The 21,095-nt window shown below is 38.5% G+C and overlaps 1 protein-coding gene across 5 annotated transcripts in view; it reads left to right on the top strand.

The window, feature by feature from the left end:
• The window catches only part of LOC126237386 (protein transport protein Sec31A), a 167,035-nt gene extending 165,742 nt beyond the window's left edge, over positions 1–1,293 (top strand). For 4 of the 5 annotated variants that reach the window (XM_049947469.1, XM_049947472.1, XM_049947468.1 and 1 more), the window contains one exon: positions 717–1,293. In XM_049947469.1, the coding sequence (XP_049803426.1) occupies positions 717–905 (189 nt within the window). In that variant the 3' untranslated portion in view covers positions 906–1,293. The remainder of the gene's footprint in view (positions 1–716) is intronic. The other variant, XM_049947473.1, reaches the window with a different exon arrangement.
• The last annotated feature ends 19,802 nt before the right edge of the window (positions 1,294–21,095 follow it).

Below are 21,095 nucleotides of genomic sequence, written 5' to 3'. Positions count from 1 at the left end.
AGGTATTGAATAGGATTGGGGAGAAGAGAAGTTTGTGGCATAACTTGACTAGAAGAAGGGATCGGTTGGTAGGACATGTTTTGAGGCATCAAGGGATCACAAATTTAGCATTGGAGGGCAGCGTGGAGGGTAAAAATCGTAGAGGGAGACCAAGAGATCAATACACTAAGCAGATTCAGAAGGATGTAGGTTGCAGTAGGTACTGGGAGATGAAGAAGCTTGCACAGGATAGAGTAGCATGGAGAGCTGCATCAAACCAGTCTCAGGACTGAAGACCACAACAACAGTTGATATACATTTAATTTTTTGTCCAAAGAAATCCAAAATCATGTTCTGAAAAAGTGTTTTGTTTTCTCCACTAGACACTGCCACAAGCTCCTCAGAAAATTTGTAACACAACACACATACAAATGTCATACTAACAAGTGTAAATCTACTTGATGATGGAGGTTTAAACCTTTGAAACGTGTCGTGCAGATAAATAAACACTGATTTATTGTTTCATTTAATTATTTTATTTTGTTTGCCTGTAAGAATCCTCTTAGTATAGCTTAGCTGATTGACTGAGAGATGTGACTGAAACAGTGGCGGCCCTTTTGCTGAGTATGCAAGAGTGTAGTAGCTCAAGTTCAGAACATTTTACAGATAATTTAAATTGTTGCCAATAGTTTATTGGTTCTTATAAATAGTTGTTTTCATATCACATTTATTTTCAGCTGTCTCCCACAACTCTAACGGACTTACACCAGATGGTACAAATGACGCAGATTGGTGATTACACTGGTGGCCTGGGACTCCATACAAAACTGGTTTCAGGACCAGACTTCTCACAGATTGCTGGTTTCATGCCTGGATTGAAAGTTTTGCTTCAGTCAGCATTGCAACTGAATGTGTACTTGCAGTAATCCTAAAATCAAGCAACAGAATTAAATGAACTGTAGTAAAGCTACAAAGCCATTATTTTTCTCCACATGTATCTATCTGCATGTGTATGCAAAAGTAGGGGGATGAAATGGTACATGTGTGAAACTGAAGGGAGTTAATGCCACATGAAGTGGGGCTAAGAGCAGCAGACTTTTAGGACATTTTCAATTGTAATAGGTGTTAAGGAAAAGAAAAGAATTTTTTTGTGACTACCATCAGTTTGTAAATATGTGTTACATTTTAATGGTGCTGCAAAATATTTTGTATATTGATGAAAATGAAATCATGTTTACTTCACTTCACCAATTCATTTAGATTTATATTTATTTCCATTAGTCTGTGAGTTTCTTTAGAATTTTATTCTAACTTTGCCTAAAAGCTAGTAAATTGTTTTTTTTTTTTTTTTTTTTTTTTTTTTTTTTTCCACAAAACACAGAGATGTAATATTGCCTCTTTCATTGTTAGAGATTTGTGGGTGAGAGACATCATAAACACTGTACATGCTTTCTTGGTATATGGAAACGGAAGACTGTTTCTTCATACCAGTAGATCTGTATACAATGTGTATCATAAATTTTTATGGCAGAATTGTGTTTTCAGAATTGTGCTAGTCAGTATTCTGACAATTTCCATTAAGCCGTTGGTAAAAATAAAAGCATCAGATCAGCTTTTCGTAATTGTTTGTAAAGTAGCCAAAAATTAATAATTTATATTATTGTTATATGGTTGTCTGTCTAATTGTGAAAATCCTCAAAAGTGTGTTACTGTGGGCATAAACACAACAGGAATATGTGATTTGTTTTAGTAACAATGAAAATTTGATACTGATGAATAAATTCTGATAAAATACTATGAGGCTCACAATGTTTCAATAAAATTAATTTACAATAGCTGTAATTCTTTCAGTAATCACTGGCAAAATTTGACTGTGGTTGTGACCGTTTCACATTATGTCCACTGTTAGGAAGTCATGTCTTCTATTCCCCCATGTCTTTACACTTGTATCAAACGAACATTCACTTGATAAAACTAATAAATCATGAGTCAGAATTGTTGACCATAACTTATCTTCAGAATGCAAAATTACGCATATATGAAAGTGTGTGTGTGTGTGTGTGTGTGTGTGTGTGTGTGTGTGTGTGTGTATACAGGTTTTTGGAGGTTAAAAAAAGGCGGCCAGGTCATTCAGACCATAGGATGAGAGGGACTGAGCACATGTCACGTGTGGTCTTCAGAAGGTGGAGAACAAGACGAGGGCGCTTCTCAAGGACGCAGATTTACCGGAGGGTGACGCTAAGAAATTGTTACCCCAAGGTCCGGTACCACCTAGACTATATGGACTCCCGAAGGTTCACAAAGAGGGGGTACCATTACGCCCCATTGTCAGCAACATCAGGGCACCTACATATTTGTTGGCCAAATACCTGACGGGAATATTAAGTCCTTATGTGGGTAAATGCCCTCATCACATCCGTAATTCCGTGGATTTTGTTAAATGCCTTGATAGCTTCAGGTTAGATGAGTCAGATATCATGGTGAGTTTTGACGTCGTTTCCTTGTTTACGAGGGTACCCCTGCGAGAGTCACTAGAATTGATTAGTCAGAAGTTTGACGAGAAGACCACTGAACTTTTTAGGCATGTCTTGACTTCCACGTATTTTCTTTTTAATGGAGAATACTACGAACAAACGGAGGGAGTCGCCATGGGTAGCCCACTCTCACCGGTGGTAGCGAATTTGTACATGGAGAACTTCGAGGAGGAAGCCCTGTCGTCATCCATATGGAAACCTACTTGCTTTTTCCGTTACGTGGACGACACGTTTGTCATCTGGCCACATGGTATGGATAAACTCCTTGACTTCCTTACACATCTAAACTCCATACACCCCAACACCAAATTCACTATGGAGACTGAAACGGAGGGTAAATTACCTTTCCTTGACGTCTTGGTCAAGAGAAGGGCTGACGGCACCCTAGGTCCGGCACCCTAGGTCATGGGGTGTATCGGAAGACTACGCACACTGATCTGTATTTGCACGCAGACAGCTGCCACCACCCTTCACAGAGGAATGGGGTACTTAAAACTCTAGTACATAGGGCGCGCACTATCTCTGACGCAGAGAGTCTACCCCAGGAATTGGAACATCTGAGAACTGTTTTTCGAGAAAAAATGGGTACTCAGAGTGGCAGATTCAACGTGCTCTCCGCCCAACCACTGCAGCACAACCTGTTGAGATGGATGAAGTCACGAGGGAGGAGGTAGGCACTGCATTTATTCCATACACAGGCGCACTCTCGGGGAAAATCGCCCGCATTCTGAAGAAATACCGGGTCGGAACTGTGTTTTGTCCTCCAAATAAAACTCGTGCACTGTGGGGAGCGCCAAGGATGACCTCGGTTTGAGGAAGGCCGGCGTGTACCAGATTCCGTGTCAATGTGGCAAGTCGTATATTGGTCAGATGATGCGTACCATCGAGGATCGATGCCGTGAACACCAGAGGCACACTCGACTGATGTATCCCAGCAAGTCGGCGGTCGCTGAACATTGTTTGTCGGAAAATCACGCCATGGAGTATGACTGCACGAGGACTCAGGTATAGACGTCGAGATACTGGGACAGCGTTGTTAGAGAGGCCATCGAAATTCGCACCAATGACGACCTCATAAACCGCGACTGTGGCTATAATCTTAGCAAGGCTTGGGAACCAGCGATCGGGTTAATCAAGAGTACATCGAGCAAACGTATAGTTGTGATGACCACGGCGGACAGAGCCATCACACCGACGTCATCTCAGACGCCATCGCAATCTGTTCCACCGCGCGACCGTGGCGCGGGGCGCGGACGGCGGAGGGAGCGCGCCGCGGGCGGAGGGTATTTAAATCATCCGCCGCCGCGACCGAACCCAGTTCCCTCTGAGCAGCCTTAGCGTACGGATCTCTGTGCCGGCACGTTCACAGGAGCTCAGTCCGTCAGTTCACCTGATGATGGCGACATGTATGATCGCCGAAATATTGTGCCCGTTGGACACTATAGACTGGCAGCACACCTGTGGATATTTTGATTAACACATATATTAACGTGTAAAAAGGTTTGCAGGAGGTATGATCTTGTTTGTTGTGTGTAATCTCATTTTCAACTTATTGGACTTAAGCTTAAGAACATGAAATATTCATTTATCGCAGAACTAGCTACCACAGCATCACTTAACTGCTGCAGAATGTTTTTATACTTTCCTGTCAATCATAATATTTTTTACTGGAGTTAGTTAATTCTCATTTTTAGTTAATGTGTTCACATATTTGTGAGGGATTCACATACAGTTAAAGTTGTTGTGACTTACAGCTATTTGTAAATTAATTGTCCCCCTGAGATAGTTTATTGATTGTAAATTCACATTGAACTTTATTTCTTGCCAGTTTCAGCTTTAATGAACGTAATTGATTAACAACTTCCTTCATGTGACTTATGGATTGATTGTGTGGCTCTGAAAAATTGAATATTCTCCCCATTACCTTCAAAACTAATCTACTCATATATTTTGTTGGTTCGTGGCTTCATTGGAAGAGGTTACACATGCTCCAGTCTCTCTCTCTCTCTCTCTCTCTCTCTCTCTCTCTCTCTCTCTCTCTCACACACCACCTCCGCTACCCCCTCTGAGTAAATGTGCCCAGCCACAAACTCTGGCTTCTGCCAGGACGTAGTTTAGTTGCATCCTGATAGCTTTACTATTTCTACTTTATTTTGGGTGATGTTACACACATCTAAAACTAATTATGTTGCCATACTCTGAAAAAAATTAATGACAAACTTTGCAGTTGTTTTAGAAGTATGGCGTGTCTGTCATTAAGAACCAACTGCATCACTGTTCTGTGCATAATGTGAAGTTTCTTGAGCAATTTTTTTCATTATGTTTTCCAGATACCAGATTTGTAATAGAGTTCAACAAAATGTTTGCATAATAATTGTTGTACACAAGTTTTGCTATGAATCACTCAAGACTTGTAAACTTACAGTAGTTCCTTTTTCTAGCACATGATTGAGTAAAACAGTAACTGCTCTTTTACTTATTGATTTACAGATTTGTGCCACTTAATTTATGATTCATCTATGAACACAGTTAATGTTTTTCAACAATTGAAATGAAATTTGTTTCTTCCAAAAATAAATTATCCATATTATGTATTTATTTGAAATTTTATATAGATACAGTTTTTTTATTTTGTTTGATGCTGTGGAAACACTTGGTCCCAGAAGGTAGATTGCCATGAGTGAATGTGGGATCAGGAATAGCTTTCAACATATTAAAAACGTTTAAGGACACTTAAAAAATAGTTCGTTGCATCATCATCATCATCATCATCTTCTTCTTCTTCTTCTTCTTCTTCTTCTACTTCTCCTCCTCCTCCTCCTCCTCCTCCTCCTCCTCCTGCTTCTTCTTCTTCATGCACCATGCAGTTTGTTCCATTCAAATAGGAATTCACAGATGTCCGTCTCTAAGACCTGTATGTCTGTGGAGGAAAGCCTTTTCTGCTGGCTTTGTCTTCCATTTGTAGTAGGTGCTCATACTACTGGCGTGTTTGTTATATTTTTTATTTATATTAAAATAGCAATCTGCCATAGTTCACACAGGTAACACTAAGTACCTATGCCTGGACATCTTATCTGGTGAAGTGGTATTAAATAATATACACAAACCTTCCTTGTGAACCAGTATATCTGCTGGTGAAATCCATATCAAAATCCCTAAAATATGAAATTTTCATTCTGCAGTGGAGTATGAGTAGCTGATATGAAACGGACAGTTTAAAACTGTGTGCATGACCAAGACTTGAACTCTGAGGCTTTGCAAAGGTCCTGAGCTCAAATTCTGGTCTGCACACAGTTTTGATCTGCCAAGCAGTTTCATCCTTAAAATATTTCCTGAAATCAGCCTTCACTTACAGGCAGATAAAAGTGGTGGGGGATTTTAATTTAGTAATACGCGTAGATATTTTTAATTAATGTCTGATGTTTTTGTTTCTTATTTTGTCTATGATGGTATACCCAACTGTTTTTCTTAGAAATGTAACAATATTATGAAATTGATTGTTGCTACTCACCATGTAGTGGAGATGCTGAGTTGCAAATTGGCAAAATAGATCACGTGTATACACACACACACACACACACACACACACACACACACACACACACACACACACACACACACACAAATGCATCTCATACACACACATGACCACAGTTTGTGGCAGCTGAAGCTGCAATGTGTGTGGCTTCAGCTGCCAGAAACTGTGGTGGTCATTTGTGTGTGTGTGTGTGTGTGTGTGTGTGTGTGTGTGTGTGTGTGTGTGTGTGTGTCTCAAATTTCAACAAAGGCCTTGTTGACCGAAAGTTTATTTTCTGTGACTGTCTTTTTGTTGTGCCTATCTGCACATCAGCATCTCCGCTATATGGTGAGTAGCAACTATCCTTTCCATAATACGAGGTGTGGCTAGAAAAAAAACGGACTAGTACTGGTGAAACAATAAAACGAATGCAATAAGGCTGAAAGTCGCGTGGCCTGTCACGTGACTCTCGCTCCGCCTACTGCTCGAGTTTCATCTGCCTCCTGCACTCAGTCTGCCCGTGGCGTCTGTTTTAAGTAGTTGACGTTTTGTCTGTGCGTCGGAAAATGTTGAGTGTACAGAAAGAACAGCGTGTTAACATCAAATTTTGTTTCAAACTAGGAAAATCTGCAAGTGAAACGTTTGTAATGTTACAACAAGTGTACGGCGATGATTGTTTATCGCGAACACAAGTGTTTGAGTGGTTTAAACGATTTAAAGATGGCCGCGAAGACACCAGTGATGACACTCGCACTGGCAGACCATTGTCAGCAAAAACTGATGCAAACATTGAAAAAATCGGTAAACTTGTTCGACAAGATCGCCGTTTAACAATCAGAGCAGTGTCTGAGTTAACAGGAGTTGACAAGGAAAGTGTCGAACAAGTTTACCGATTTTTTCAATGTTTGCATCAGTTTTTGCTGACAATGGTCTGCCAGTGCGAGTGTCATCACTGGTGTCTTCGCGGCCATCTTTAAATCGTTTAAACCACTCAAACACTTGTGTTTGCGATAAACAATCATCGCCGTACACTTGTTGTAACATTACAAACGTTTCACTTGCAGATTTTCCTAGTTTGAAACAAAATTTGATGTTAACACGCTGTTCTTTCTGTACACTCAACATTTTCCGACGCACAGACAAAACGTCAACTACTTAAAACAGACGCCACGGGCAGACTGAGTGTAGGAGGCAGATGAAACTCGAGCAGTAGGCGGAGCGAGAGTCACGTGACAGGCCATGCGACTTTCAGCCTTATTGCATTCGTTTTATTGTTTCACCAGTACTAGTCCGGTTTCTTTCTAGCCACACCTCGTATTGTTACATTCCATCCTGGATTTTCCATTGTTTGTTCTTCTTAGGGATCTTAATTCTGCCATTTCAGTACCTCTCTTCTCCTTTCTCTCCCAATCCCATTTCTCTCAACTAACAGCAGCATAGGCACTGCCATCACTGCATAAAATTTCATTTTTTGTGTTGTTTCTTGTTTTATTGATAAACATTGTGTTTATAATGCTACGGATCAGTTCAATTTTGTTTAACTTGTTTTTTAGGTCTTCATATTGATCACAGAAAATAAAGCATCCCCAACAGTTACATTTACTAATCTGATTATTGATCCAGTGGTTTAGGAGGAGATATGGAGCATATATACAACCATTTTTATGGTACCATCAAACGGGGTGATTTCGGACAGTTTTGTTGTTATTTTGATTGTAACTTTTGTATATATTGTTAGATCAAATTGATTGTTATGGAAGTGGTAGGGTATATGTATAACGAATAAAATCACAGAACCAGAAAGTGTATGTGTAGGCAGTTAAATAAAGTGTCCGAAGTCACCCCATGGATTGGGGTGATTTCAGACACGTGTTTTTTAAATCTCTGTCCGAAGTTACAGTATGTAGAGGCCGAATTCGGACAGTTACTGCCTTTTTTAAATTCTACATGCATTTTATTTGATTTTGGTGACATTTTACACATTTTAAGGCAGTCCTTTGTTACAAATAAGTGATATGGAACGGTATAATGAATTTTATATATTACAGATAAGTTTTTATTTTGCAAGAATTTAAATAAAATTTTTTTACAGATTTTAACTGAAATATTAGAAACAGACAGAAACAAAGTAATTTAACTAAAAGGTCAAAATAATTTTTCTCACTCATCATTCTAAATTAAGTTGCAAACACTTTAAATAAATGATTGTCTTCGAGTCTAAAGCACATCTTCTCGAAAAATGAACATTCGTCTCTTCTCAATTGGTGTGGGAAGTATTCTCGAAATTTGCAATTTTTGTATTGTGTCTTCATCTGGGACATTAGGAAACAACTGTTCTTGTGTGGGCGCAAGAATTTCACACTTACTTCCATAGCACCAACATTTGTGGCCACTCCAACATACTGCCTTGTTTGTTCCTTGTTTCCATGTTTATATTTGTAATATGCAACAAGAAAAGCCTCTTCTTTCAGCAGTAAAACTACATTGGATGATGTGTCGTTTTCACTTTCACTACTGCTGAAGTACTGTTACTTGTTTCAGCACTGTTTTCGTTTCCTTGAAAATTTCGGCTAGTGACTGATTTTCCAGGTTGAACGTCTAGTTTGCGGTGGAGGCGGGAGCTACCATGCTTATTTGGAGGATAAGGAATTTCTTTGAGCATTTCTTCAAAAGTGGAAGACCATGCGTCTGTGTTGCTTTGCTGGGTCTCCTCATTATCAGGCAATTTTCCTAAGACATGATCTGGATCAAAAGGGATTAGGCCCATGGCGCAAAATCCACCCTTTATGTTTTCCTTAGAGTTTGCCAAAATCTTAGTCAGTGTCTGCTTCAGAAGAGATGGGAAAGCATCCTTGGAAATGGTCCCATGAGTGTGTTTCTTCCAATCAGTTAATACTGCTCGCCACGCTGCTTTCATTGGCCTGAAGAAGCTTACATCAAGTGGTTGGAGAAGGTGTATGCTGTTGGGGGGAAGGAGGATGAATGAAATATTGTTCCGCTCACACTCTTCAATAACACATAAAGACACGTGACTGGATAAGTTGTCTCCAATCATGACTGTTGGCCCATTTTGCCTCTTCAAATAGGGCAAAGCAATTGTAAAGAATCAGTCTTCAAATACTGGCAGGTCAAACCATCCACTTTTGTTCATATTGAAATGGGTTCCTTGTGGTCCACCTTCTTGCCACGTGTCCCACAAATGCTCTGATTTGTAAAGGACGTATGGAGGAAGCAGTTTACCATCAGCACTAGCTGCCATCATTGTTGAGACACTAGATTTTGATGAGTCCATCACTTTTTCAGCATGCTTACTCCCTCACTTCGTAATTATCTGCTGCTTGCCTGGATCATCTGACATGTTGGTTTCATCATAGTTGATCATGTTGCTAGGTGGGAGATTTTCCAGCCTTGCCTTGATATTGGAGAAAAACATCTTAACAGTCTCTTTGTTCACTTCTGCACGAGCTCGTTTAATATTTTTGCTTAAGCGAATGGAAAGATCTTTTGACTGTCATTTGAGGAATAAATGCACCCATTCTTCTCCTGGAAAATTATTACGAAATTTCTTCTCTTTTCAGCCAGATTTATCAAGGTAGCCTTTAACTCAATATCTAATACCCAATTTCGTGAAGGGAAAACCCCAATGTGCAACCCTCAAGATACCTTGCTTCAACATTTCTTCTTCTTCTTCTTCTTCTTCATTTAGCACTAGCTGTCCTCTCATTTTTTTCGGATGTGCTTCCTGCAATTTATTTTGTAGGGTTGATTTAGGTATACCATACAAATCACACGCTTTTCTGTACGATAATTTACCACTCTGAATATCACGAATGGCTTTATCTAAAAGTTGCGGGTCATAATTACACCGTACTGCAGCACCTCTCCTGCTCTTATATGTTCTTGGCATTGTCCGAAATCACCCCACACAGTACACAGTTTTACAAAAACCGTCATTATTTTATAACCTTGCATGAGAAACTCAACAAACTTGTACAGAAATTGTCTCAATGCTGTTAGCTACTAGTGCGTTGACAATTACGGTTACAATAACTTCCCACTCAGCACAACAATTGAAAGTTTCCACTTTATGATAATGCATGGATTTTTAACACTGAGACTGTTCGTCAGTTATTCACCAAGGGAAACAATTGACGCAAAATAAAAGTTTTGGAAAGCGATAAATGCAATCTTGCACTTAAAGTAACTGGTGCACGGATGTTAAAATAAGTAACTCTTTGTTTCTATGCAGTGGCAAAGAGCAAATAAGCCATACTGTCCGAATTCGCCCCGATGTCCGAAAACACCCCGTTTGATGGGTATTTGTATGTTCCAGACATGCAAGAATGAACTAGAAGTAGAGATCAATGTGCACACATGGGATGAAGCTCCACGTGTGAAATTACTCGGCATCCAGATGGATAATAAACACAGGTGGCACCACCACATTGATAAGTTAACCAAGTAACTCAGTCGGTGTGTGCTTTACACTTAAAAATCTCTGTCGTTGGGCATTGACCTGCAGACAGGATTCCTACTGTACTTTGCTCAGAAGTAACACTGCAGTGCAGCTGAAGTTCAAAATTGTTTATTCTATAGAAATGTGCAATAATAAATGGTAAAGTTGATAAATGAACAACTTGCAGTTACCTCTGCTGGGAAGTAGGCATTGTTAAACTTAAAAATGCGTTATACACCCCTTAATATTGTTTGTGGTTAATAGAGAGAATGAATTTATGATGAATTGGAAAAAGCACAATCAGAATAGTAGAAGTAAAAAAATTTCTATTTGCAGGTTGAGTCAGGAGGAAAGGTACAGGCTTCGAGGGCTGATACTGTTGACTATTCTCCATATGGACATATGCCCAATTCCTTTAGTTTATGAGTTAGAACACATTTAATGTACTTTGTGTATTTTCCATGTTATTCAGTTCATTGTCATTGTTTACAAAGTACCACATGAGTGTACAAGAATTTGAGACAAACAATTTGGTATAAGACATTTTTGATCTATCAAGTCAGGAAACTATCACAAATTGGCCTACAAAAACTTAAGCTACAGCACAAGTGCGGCGTGTGAAATTTTTGATTGTTCTCTCCACACATACTATTAATCCCAAAGAGAAAACGAATAGGACCTTTCTTGTAGGAACGTTAACATAGTTAATTTTGTATACTGATGGGTTTTCATTAGAGGCTACAGTTTAAGAGTTATTCAAGAAAAATGAACAAAACTGACATAAATGTGTTCTGTCATGAAAATAATTTGGAATAGGGCATATGAAGTTTCTTGTTCAGTATCACAAATACTTAAACTCCTCAAAGCATGTACCTTTGCTCCTGATGCACCCTGTAGACTCTAAATTCTTATCTAAGGTCCAGAAAGGAGTTGTCTATTCTGGCATAAAAGTTTCAAAGAAGTTGCCAATAGCCATCAGACAGGAAACTGAAAATTTTCATTTTTGAAAACACAGTAAAAGAGAACCTTATTACCTATTCGTCATTTCTACGGTTTTAATAGTAATTCACATTCTCAAATCCACGTATTCTGGTGAATTAATATTTGTGTTAAACAGGTTATTGACTTCCCCAGTGTATAAATTGCTGATAGTGATCTCTTAAATCAGTTAAGTTACACTATTAAGTAGCAGATAAAAATAGTAACTGAGAACAGGAGGAGGAAGAAGAAGAAGAATTACAAAGTACAATGAAGTAGTAGTTTCTTTGTTGGCAGTAATTGTGAGAACAGTACGTGCTGAAGTGTGTCAGATCTCAGAGACACATATATGTTAAATTACAGTGTAGTGGAGATGCTGAGTCGCAGAAATGCACAACAAAAAGACTGTTATAAATAAAGCTTTCAGGCATTAGGGCCTTCATCAACAGTAGATGTGTACACACACACACACACACACACACACACACACACACACACACACACACTCTCTAACTCTCTCTCTCTCTCTCTCTCTCTCTCTCTGCAAGCAGCTGCACCAGTGCATGATGGGAGTGGCAACTGGATGGGAGTTAAAGCAGAGGCTGGGGTGGAAAGGAGGGATACTATGAAAGGAGAGAAGTAAAATGACTTAGTGTGATGGTGGAATGATGGCTGTGTAGTGCTGGAATGGGAACAGGGAAGGGGCTGGATGGGTGATGACAGTGACAAATGAAGGTTGAGGCCAGGAGGGTTATGGGAACAGGATGTATTGCAGGGAAAGTTCCCACCAGGCAATTCGGAAAAGCTAGTGTTGGTGGGAAGGATCCACATGGCGCAGACTGTGAAGCAGGCACTGAAATGAAGGATGTCGTGTGGCAGCGTGTTCAGCAACATGGTGGTCCACTTGTTACATTCCATTAACAATATTATTGTTACATTCCATCCTGGATTTTCCGTTGTTTGATCAAATTACAGACTGTAATTTTGAAAAACTAAGGAACTCTGAAGTGGGTTTGCAATTTTTGTGTACTTGTATAACACTTGTTTGAGGTTCAGTTATTGGAAAATAAGTTAACATTAGGCAACCATAAGTGTATTGTTTTCTACATAGCATTTATGAGTTACAAGTATGAAGCCTGCTTTTACCTGAGCATCACCTAGAAATCACTGAAAATAATGTAATCATTTTGAACAACAACTAATAATAATAATAATAATAATAATAATAATGTTGTATTTGAAATTAATTATAAAACAGTCTAGACCACAAGGCATGTTTATTAAAATGCACCACCTGGTTTGATCATCATGAGACCATCTTCAGACCTACAACAATACTGATGGACAATGGGTGTGCATGGAGCATGGAACTATTGTCATTCAGCGATTCCTGCTTCATGCACAGCCATTGCCCATCGTTATCGCCATAGGTTTGAGGATATCATGCATGATAAAAACTGGTTACCTTTTAATAAATGGCTCTGAGCACTATGGGACGTAACATCTATGGTCATCAGTCCCCTAGAACTTAGAACTACTTAAACGTAACTAACCTAAGGACATCACACAACACCCAGTCATCACGAGGCAGAGAAAATCCCTGACCCCGCCGGGAATCGAACCCGGGAACCCGGGTGTGGGAAGCGAGAACACTACTGCACGACCACAAGCTGCGGACTTTTAATAAATGTATCTTGTGATCTAGACTATTATATAATTAATTTCAAATATTATGTAGTGATCACTGATTTCTCCAACGATGTTTTCAAAAATAGATAATGTTGTGTGACTAGTCAAAAGAAATAGAGAGTGGTTAAAGACACACAAAGTAAGGCAGGGAGGAGGTGCAGAATAATGCCGCAGTTTTTGTGTGATATTATCACATTATAACAACAGGAGAAAGAAAATTGGCGTTCTATGAATCGGAGTGTGGAATTTCAGGTCCCTTAATGGGGCAGGTAGGTTAGAAAATTTAAAAAGGGAAATGGATAGGTTAAAGTTGGATATAGTGGGAATTAGTGAAGTTCGGTGGCAGGAGGAGCAAGACTTCTGGCCAGGTGAATACAGGGTTATAAATACCGAATCAAATAGGGGTAATGTAGGAGTAGACTTAATAATGAATAAAAAAAATAGGAATGCAGGTAAGCTACTACAAACAGCATAGTGAACGTATTATTGTAGCGAAGGTAGATAAGAAGCCCATGCGTATCGCAGTAGTACAAGTTTATTTACCAACTAGCTTCACAGATGACGAATAGATTGATGAAATGTATGATGAGATAAAAGAAATTATTCAGATGGTTTAGGGAGATGAAAATTTAATAGTCATGGGTGACTGGAATTCGGTAGTAGGAAAAGGAAGAGAAGGAAACATAGTAGGTGAATATGGAATGGATTTAAGGAATGAAAGAGGAAGCCGCCTGGTAGAATTTTGCACAGAGCATAACCTAATCATAGCTAACACTTGGTTCAAGAATCATAAAAGAAGGTTGTATACATGGAAGAGGCCTGGAGAGACTAGAAGGTTTCAGATTGATTATATAATGGTAAGACAGAGATTTAGGAACCAGGTTTTAAATTGTAAGACATTTCCAGGGGCAGATGTGGACTCTGACCACAATCTATTGGTTATGACCTGTAGATTAAAACTAAAGACACTGCAAAAAGGTGGGAATTTAAGGAGATGGAACCTGGATAAACTGACAGAACCAGAGGTTGTACAGTGTTTCAGGGAGAGCATTAGGAAACGATTGACAAGAATGGGGGAAAGAAATACAGTAGAGGAAGAATGGGTAGCTTTGAGAGATGAAATAGTGAAGGCAGCTGAGGATCAAGTAGATAAAAAGACAGGGGTAGTAGAAATCCTTGGGTAACAGAAGATATATGGAATTTAATTGATGGAAGGAGAAAATATAAAAATACAGTAAATGAAGTAGACAAAAAGGAATACAAAAGTCTCAAAAATGAGATCGACAGGAAGTGCAAAACGGCTAAGCAGGGATGGCTAGAGGACAAATGTAAGGATGTAGAGGCTTATCTCACTAGAGGTAAGATAGATACTGCCTACAGGAAAATTAAAGAGACCTTTGGAGAAAAGAGAACCACTTGTATGAACATCAAGAGCTCAGATGGAAACCCAGTTATAAGCAAAGAAGGGAGAGCAGAAAGGTGTAAGGAGTATATAGAGGGTCTATACAAGGGCAATGTACTTGAGGACAATATTATTGAAATGGAAGAGAAGTAGTTGAAGATGAAATGGGAGATATGATACTGTGCTAAGAGTTTGACAGAGCATTGAAAGACCTAAGTCGAAACAAGTCCCTGGGAGTAGACAACATTCCATTAGAACTACTGATAGTCTTGGGAGAGCCAGGGCTGACAAAAGTCTACCATCGTTTCTAGCATTTGTAGACTTAGAGAAAGCTTTTGACAACGTTGACTGGAATACTCTCTTTCAAATTCCGAAGGTGGCAGGGGTAAAACACAGGGAGCGAAAGGCTATTTACAATTTGTACAAAAACCAGAAGGCAGTTATAAGAGTCAGAGGGACATGAAAGGGAAGCAGTGGTTGGGAGGGGAGTGAGACAGGGTTGTAGCCTATCCCCGATGTTACTCAATCTGTATATTGAGCAAGCAGTAAAGGAGACAAAAGAAAAATTGGAGTAGGAATTAAAATCCATGGAGAAGAAATAAAAACTTTGAGGTTCGCCGATGACATTGTAATTCTATCAGAGACAGCATAGAATCTGGACGAGCAGTTGAATGGAATGGACAATGTCTTGAAAGGAGGTTATGAGATGAACATCTACAAAAGCAAAACGAGGATAATGGAATGTAGTCGAATTAAGTCGGGTGATGCTGAGGGAATTAGATTAGGAAATGAGACACTTAAAGTAGTAAAGGAGTTTTGCTATCTGGAGAGCAAAATAACTGATGATAGTCGAAGTAGAGAGGATATAAAATGTAGACTGGCAATGGCAAGGAAAGCGTTTCTGAAGAAGAGAAATTTGTTAACATGAATTATAGATTTAAGTGTCAGGAAGTCGTTTCTAAGTACTTTTATGGAGTTTAGCCATGTATGGAAGTAAAATGTGGATGATAAATAGTTTAGACAAGAAGAGAATAGAAGTTTTTGAAATGTGGTGCTACAGAAGAATGCTGAAGATTAGATGGGTAGATCACATAACTAATGAGGAGCTATTGAATAGAATTGGGGAGAAGAGAAATTTGGGGCACAAATTGACTAGAAGAAGAGATCGGTTGGTAGGACACGTCCTGAGGCATCAAGGGATCACCAATTTAGTATTGGAGGGCACCGTGGAGGAAAAAAATTGTAGAGGGAGACCAAGAGATGAATACACTACGCAGATTCAGAAGGATGTAGGTTGCACTAGGTACTGGGAGATGAAGAAGCTTGCACAGTATAGAGTAGCATGGAGAGCTGTATGAAACCAGTCTCTGGATTGAAGACCACAACAACAACAAAAGTAAAGTCCAAATTGAAAGCAAGGTTGTCACTGTAATGCAACACTTGGCATTGAAAACTGTTTATTACAAAAACCATTGTACAGCAGAGGTGACTGTCACTGGCATGGTTACAAAATTCTGTAGGCAATATAAATGTTAGGAAATGGGTTTTCAATGTCATTAAAGTATTTCAGTGTTAACATAGGAGTTTTCACACTCTTGGGCATCATTTCTCTGAACACTTTCTGTCAGAAGGGCTGATGCAACACCATCTTTCAAATATTCACCATTACATTTACACTTAGTTCCTCCTGAAGGTTTTTACATAGCATTTTCAGTTCGTCATCCTGTATGTATTTTAAACTTTCTGGAGAAAACAAAAAGTCTGATATTTTGAAATACTTAGCTATTTGGCCAAATCTTTCTTTCACAAATTTTAACATTGTGTCAATGACAGGGTAGGAAAAAAAAAAAAAAGATTTTGTATTCCTGCTCTGAAGGTTGATATCTGCAAACCCTGCTGTCTCCTTCATAATCAAATTGCTTTGTCTTGCCAATTCTCTTTTTTCCAGGTTTTGGTTTAATCCATGAACTTTCCGTTACCGGTATCTCTGTTGCTATTATCTGTGCCTTAATGAAACCTACTTCATGGAAATTCTCAATAAAATTCTCTGGATTTCTGAGGGATTTAGTTGCTACTTTCACGTCCATGTTTTCTGCTTGAAGTGCCTTACTTGCTGCATTAATATGACAATGCCTACAGTAAACTCAAAGCTTTCTAATTCGTTCGCAGCAAGCTAGTGTGCTTTGCTCTTTGTTTTTGATTCAACAGTGCATCTGCTCATCTCAAGAAGGGCATCTCTGGCTTCTCTTGTCTGGTACCATAGAGCTTTGACACTCTCCACCCTACTTTCCCATTGAGTATATGAAAACTTCTTCACTGTTGAAGTTGGTATCCTGTTCAATAATATTTTCCATCTCTAAGTGGATGCAGTGAAAATAATGCATATTATTTGAATTACATAAAAAAATGTGAGTGCTTTCACTGTAGATTTTGCTGCATCCAATAATACAAGATTAAAACTGTGGCTGGCACGTGTCATACAAAATGCTCTTGGATTGCAGTTTAGGATTCTGACTTGAACACCACTTCGATAACCTTTCATATTTGTGCCATTATCATAACTCTGATCTCTGCAATCATGAATATCGTGTTGTAGTTGATCTAGTTTCGACAGAAGGGTTTCAGTCAAACTTTCTCCTGTTGTTGACGTGACGTTCAGAAAGAAGAGGAAGTGTTCTTCTACAGTCACTGTACCTTATGATATAAATTTATAAACCTGACAATAACTGTCATTTGTTCATTGTGGCTTGTATCAGTAGTACAATCAAGTATGACAGAACAAATTTACTTTCTGTTACAAAATTAACAATGCTGTTTTTTGTTTTGTTGGCAAGCAAATTTATGAGTTCATTTTAAATGTTTTTTCCAAGATAATGCACATGAATTTCTTGAGTTTTTGCCCACCTTAAATGTTCCTACAAAACAAGGGCAAATTCTGCTATCGTTTCGATCAAACCAAGAAAATTAGCATTATTTTCTTGATATGAGCTGGTCGCTGATTCCCCTTAAGGCCATATTGGGTTGAACTGGGTACCTGATGGTGACAATAATTCTTTTTAGAACCTGATGCCAGTGTTCCTTCTCTTTTTCCGGTAGTTCAAGGTCAATTTATCAGTACCACTTTTTTTGTTTCAAACTATCTAACATTCTATCCATTTTTTGTACAGTTTGTGTGGTTAAATGATTGTTCATGCTCTTGAAGCAGATTATTAAATGAACCTAATCACAAAGTCAATCACTTGACAGCTTGTTTGAAGGAGATCCAAAACATCTACTAAAAAAACATATAACTTTATCGGTAGATTTTGAATAGTGCAGGCCACTGCCAATCCCTTTTTTCTCCATTTGGTAAAGTTCTTATGTAAAAATTTTTCTTCTGCTCTCATGTAATGGATACTCAAAATTTAGAATTTTAGTAGCACCTTTCTGTACAATTTCATTTATCATGGAGGATGTTAACACATTAAGCAATGTGCATGGGTCCAAATTTGTGATTATTTCAAAACTGCTACTACTAGGTCTGCCTGAATGTGGGATAGCAGGAGGTCTGCATTCCAATTCTACATGTTCACTTGTATCTAAAGTATCATATGATGAGAGGCTACTGTTAATGACATCATCCTTTAAGCACACTTTAGTCTGAAATTGTTGATCGAAGAAATTTTTTGTAAATGCCTTTTAGTAAGTTCAAAAATTGTTCATGCTGTAGCTTTTTCCTTATCTACTGAGCATCTGAATCATATTTTCTAAATGACCCTTTCATGAGACATTTCCCTACTGGCACTTTGAACTGCATAGGACAGGCAGAAACACTATTTCTTCACACAGAGTGCACACACAACATGTGAAATCGTGTGAACTGGAAAAGTACAGTACATTTAAACTGACAACAATGAACAAATCATTCTGTGGGAAACACCTGCTGGCACAGGAATGTAATGCTTGATTATTACAACAATGAGTACAAAGGACGTGGAGAGGTGCTGAGAAACAATGACTTACAAACCTCTTAATTTACGCTTGAGCCATAGTCGTGTTGACAGTAGTTATTACTGTAGCACGTCAGTATCTTAGCCCCTGATTCCCTCGACTCCAATGCAGGCATAATTTTCCAAGACATACTCCAGTGGCCATAGTCATGTCACAATGGGTATATAATTGAATTAAGTTACACCAAAAGCAGTTTCAGGAACATCTTACTTTAGTTATTTATTTATTTATTTATTCAATTTGTCTGTAATAACAAAATTTCAGGTGACTGTTTTGAAAAATACCTTATAATGTTTTATGTGGGGCCCTAGAAGTGCAGGACCCGGTGTAGTTGCACCGTTTGCACATCCCTAAGGCTGGCCCTGGTTGTAGAATCTTGCAGTGGCAAACTAATGAAAATCAGTCAGATGATGATGATTCTAACATTCCAGTACAAATGGTAGTTTCATTAAAATTAAAATACAGTAATATTGTATTTTGGTTCTTTTGATTTTCAAAGTTTATCGCAGATTCCAATAAAATAGTAGGAGAATGTTACACAATGGATATCTAAATTTTGACAATTACATTAACGGCGTGTTGGTGGTGGTGATTTCACTGCAAATAGAAAGCCTGAAAGTTCTTGCATCTAGGATCTCTTCCATACACTTCACTAAATGATGAACACAGTTTTTTTAGCCATTTTGTCATTTCAATTCAATTAAAACAATATTTCTTCGTTATACAAATCCAAACATCTTTCCAACTACATTGCACTTAACACTCTCTGTATTAACTGCACTAAATTTGACAGATGCAAGAAGAATAATGTACTCGTACAATACAGTAGTTAGTGCCTAGTGCTTTTGCTGAAATATATAACATGGCAATAAATCAGGTATTATATTACATTGTTTGAGTTCATAGTTAACTGGACTTATAATTACAAATTATAATGTTACAGAACATGAGTTACATTGATACTTTTTACAAACCATCTGGCAAAGTTTATTACAAAAACTGTTCTTGAAGGCAATTTTCTGTAGTTTAAAATTTACAAAATTAGTATGTTTAGCAATATTTTCAATTTAGACATAAAATATATTTTAATTACATGAATATATAATTTTCTGATATATTTTTGAAGATAAAAGTGGATATTTAATGTGTGGTAACAGTTACTTTCTAAATAAAAAAATAAAATAAAATAAATTGGTTTTGAATGTGTAAGAAAGATCACGGTATTTTTTCAACTGAGACACAAATTTAGAATAAATAAAATGCATTGTAAGTTAAATAATGATTTTTGCAGGTAATTATAAAATTGGGTGCTGACTTATAAAGCACTTACCATAAGTTTGCGAAACTGTGGTGTTTACAACACAGGATCAGTTGCTTCAGTGTTGGTATTAAGCGACAAACTGAAGGACTCTGTCTGGTATGTTACAGTATGTTATTTGATGCTTCTTCAACTATTTGTCAGAGTTCATTAATTGTAGCAGCTGCTGAGTTGTGGCATGCCGGTATCTTGGCAACCCATGATTCTCTAGATGTTTTCAGTGTGTGAGAGGTCCACAGAATATGCTGGCCAGGCCAAAAGTCAAACATGCTTGTCTTGAAGTAGGTAAGGACAGCACAAGCCATGTGGGGTCTTGTGTCATTGTAAATCCCACAGCATACCATACCATCATGACTGGTGCAAGGACCATATGAATATGACGAATGTAATCTGGCATGTTTGTCCTCCTCACAGCATGACACTATTGCAGAACCAGTTCATCTGAAAAGATGAAATGTTATCACTTCAGTGTACAGTGTTGTCATTAAGTGCAACTGTCTGCACACCTGTCTCTGCTGCTGTGTCGTGGAATGCTGCAACAGTGGTCGCTGTGCTGACAATCGGCGGTGATACAGACGTTGTCACACTGTCCAAGTGGATGCTTGTCTGCTGGTAGGACTTGGTACGTGACATGGCTGTATGATCCTGCATAGCTGAGTCAACAATATGTCTGTCCTACTGCGCGCTAATCATTTGCAGCTATTGCAATCCTGTGTGTGTGAGCCTCTTGAACCCACCAATTGAATATTTGCATGGCATTCATGGGTTCCTGACTAGCTCAAGCAGCAATACTGAAGTCTTGATAGGCCACGATCCTGCTGCTTTAGGAGTCTGACACATGCTGGTAGTAGACGGTTTGCCATCTTACACAAGACATAACACTATCCCTTCACAAACAACCTTCATTTTGTAGTGCTAGATGAAAAACCTATTGTGTGATCATTCCTTATATACAGAATGCACATGGTGTTACTCTTATTTGTCCTATCTTCTTTGTGGGGCTGCAGAGCAATGCCAATATTTGCATATCCAAGTACTTTCTGTAAAGGTTCATATCCACGTAGACTGCAAGGGAGTGTTACTATGTGAAGAAAATGGCAGGCTATGTTGACGGTTATTGCACGCTGCATTTATGGTGTGACAATTTTAAGGGCCAGCAACATAATAGTAAGTGTTGAGAGAAGGTAAGCATTTACTGTTGCTCTTTGTCAAATAGTGTAAATGATAGTGGC

The sequence above is a fragment of the Schistocerca nitens genome, chromosome 2, assembly GCF_023898315.1.
Source record: "Schistocerca nitens isolate TAMUIC-IGC-003100 chromosome 2, iqSchNite1.1, whole genome shotgun sequence".
NCBI classification, from domain to species: Eukaryota; Metazoa; Arthropoda; class Insecta; order Orthoptera; family Acrididae; genus Schistocerca; species Schistocerca nitens.
The sequence above is the reverse complement of the archived record's forward strand: the minus strand, read 5'-3'. Positions and strand labels throughout refer to the sequence as shown.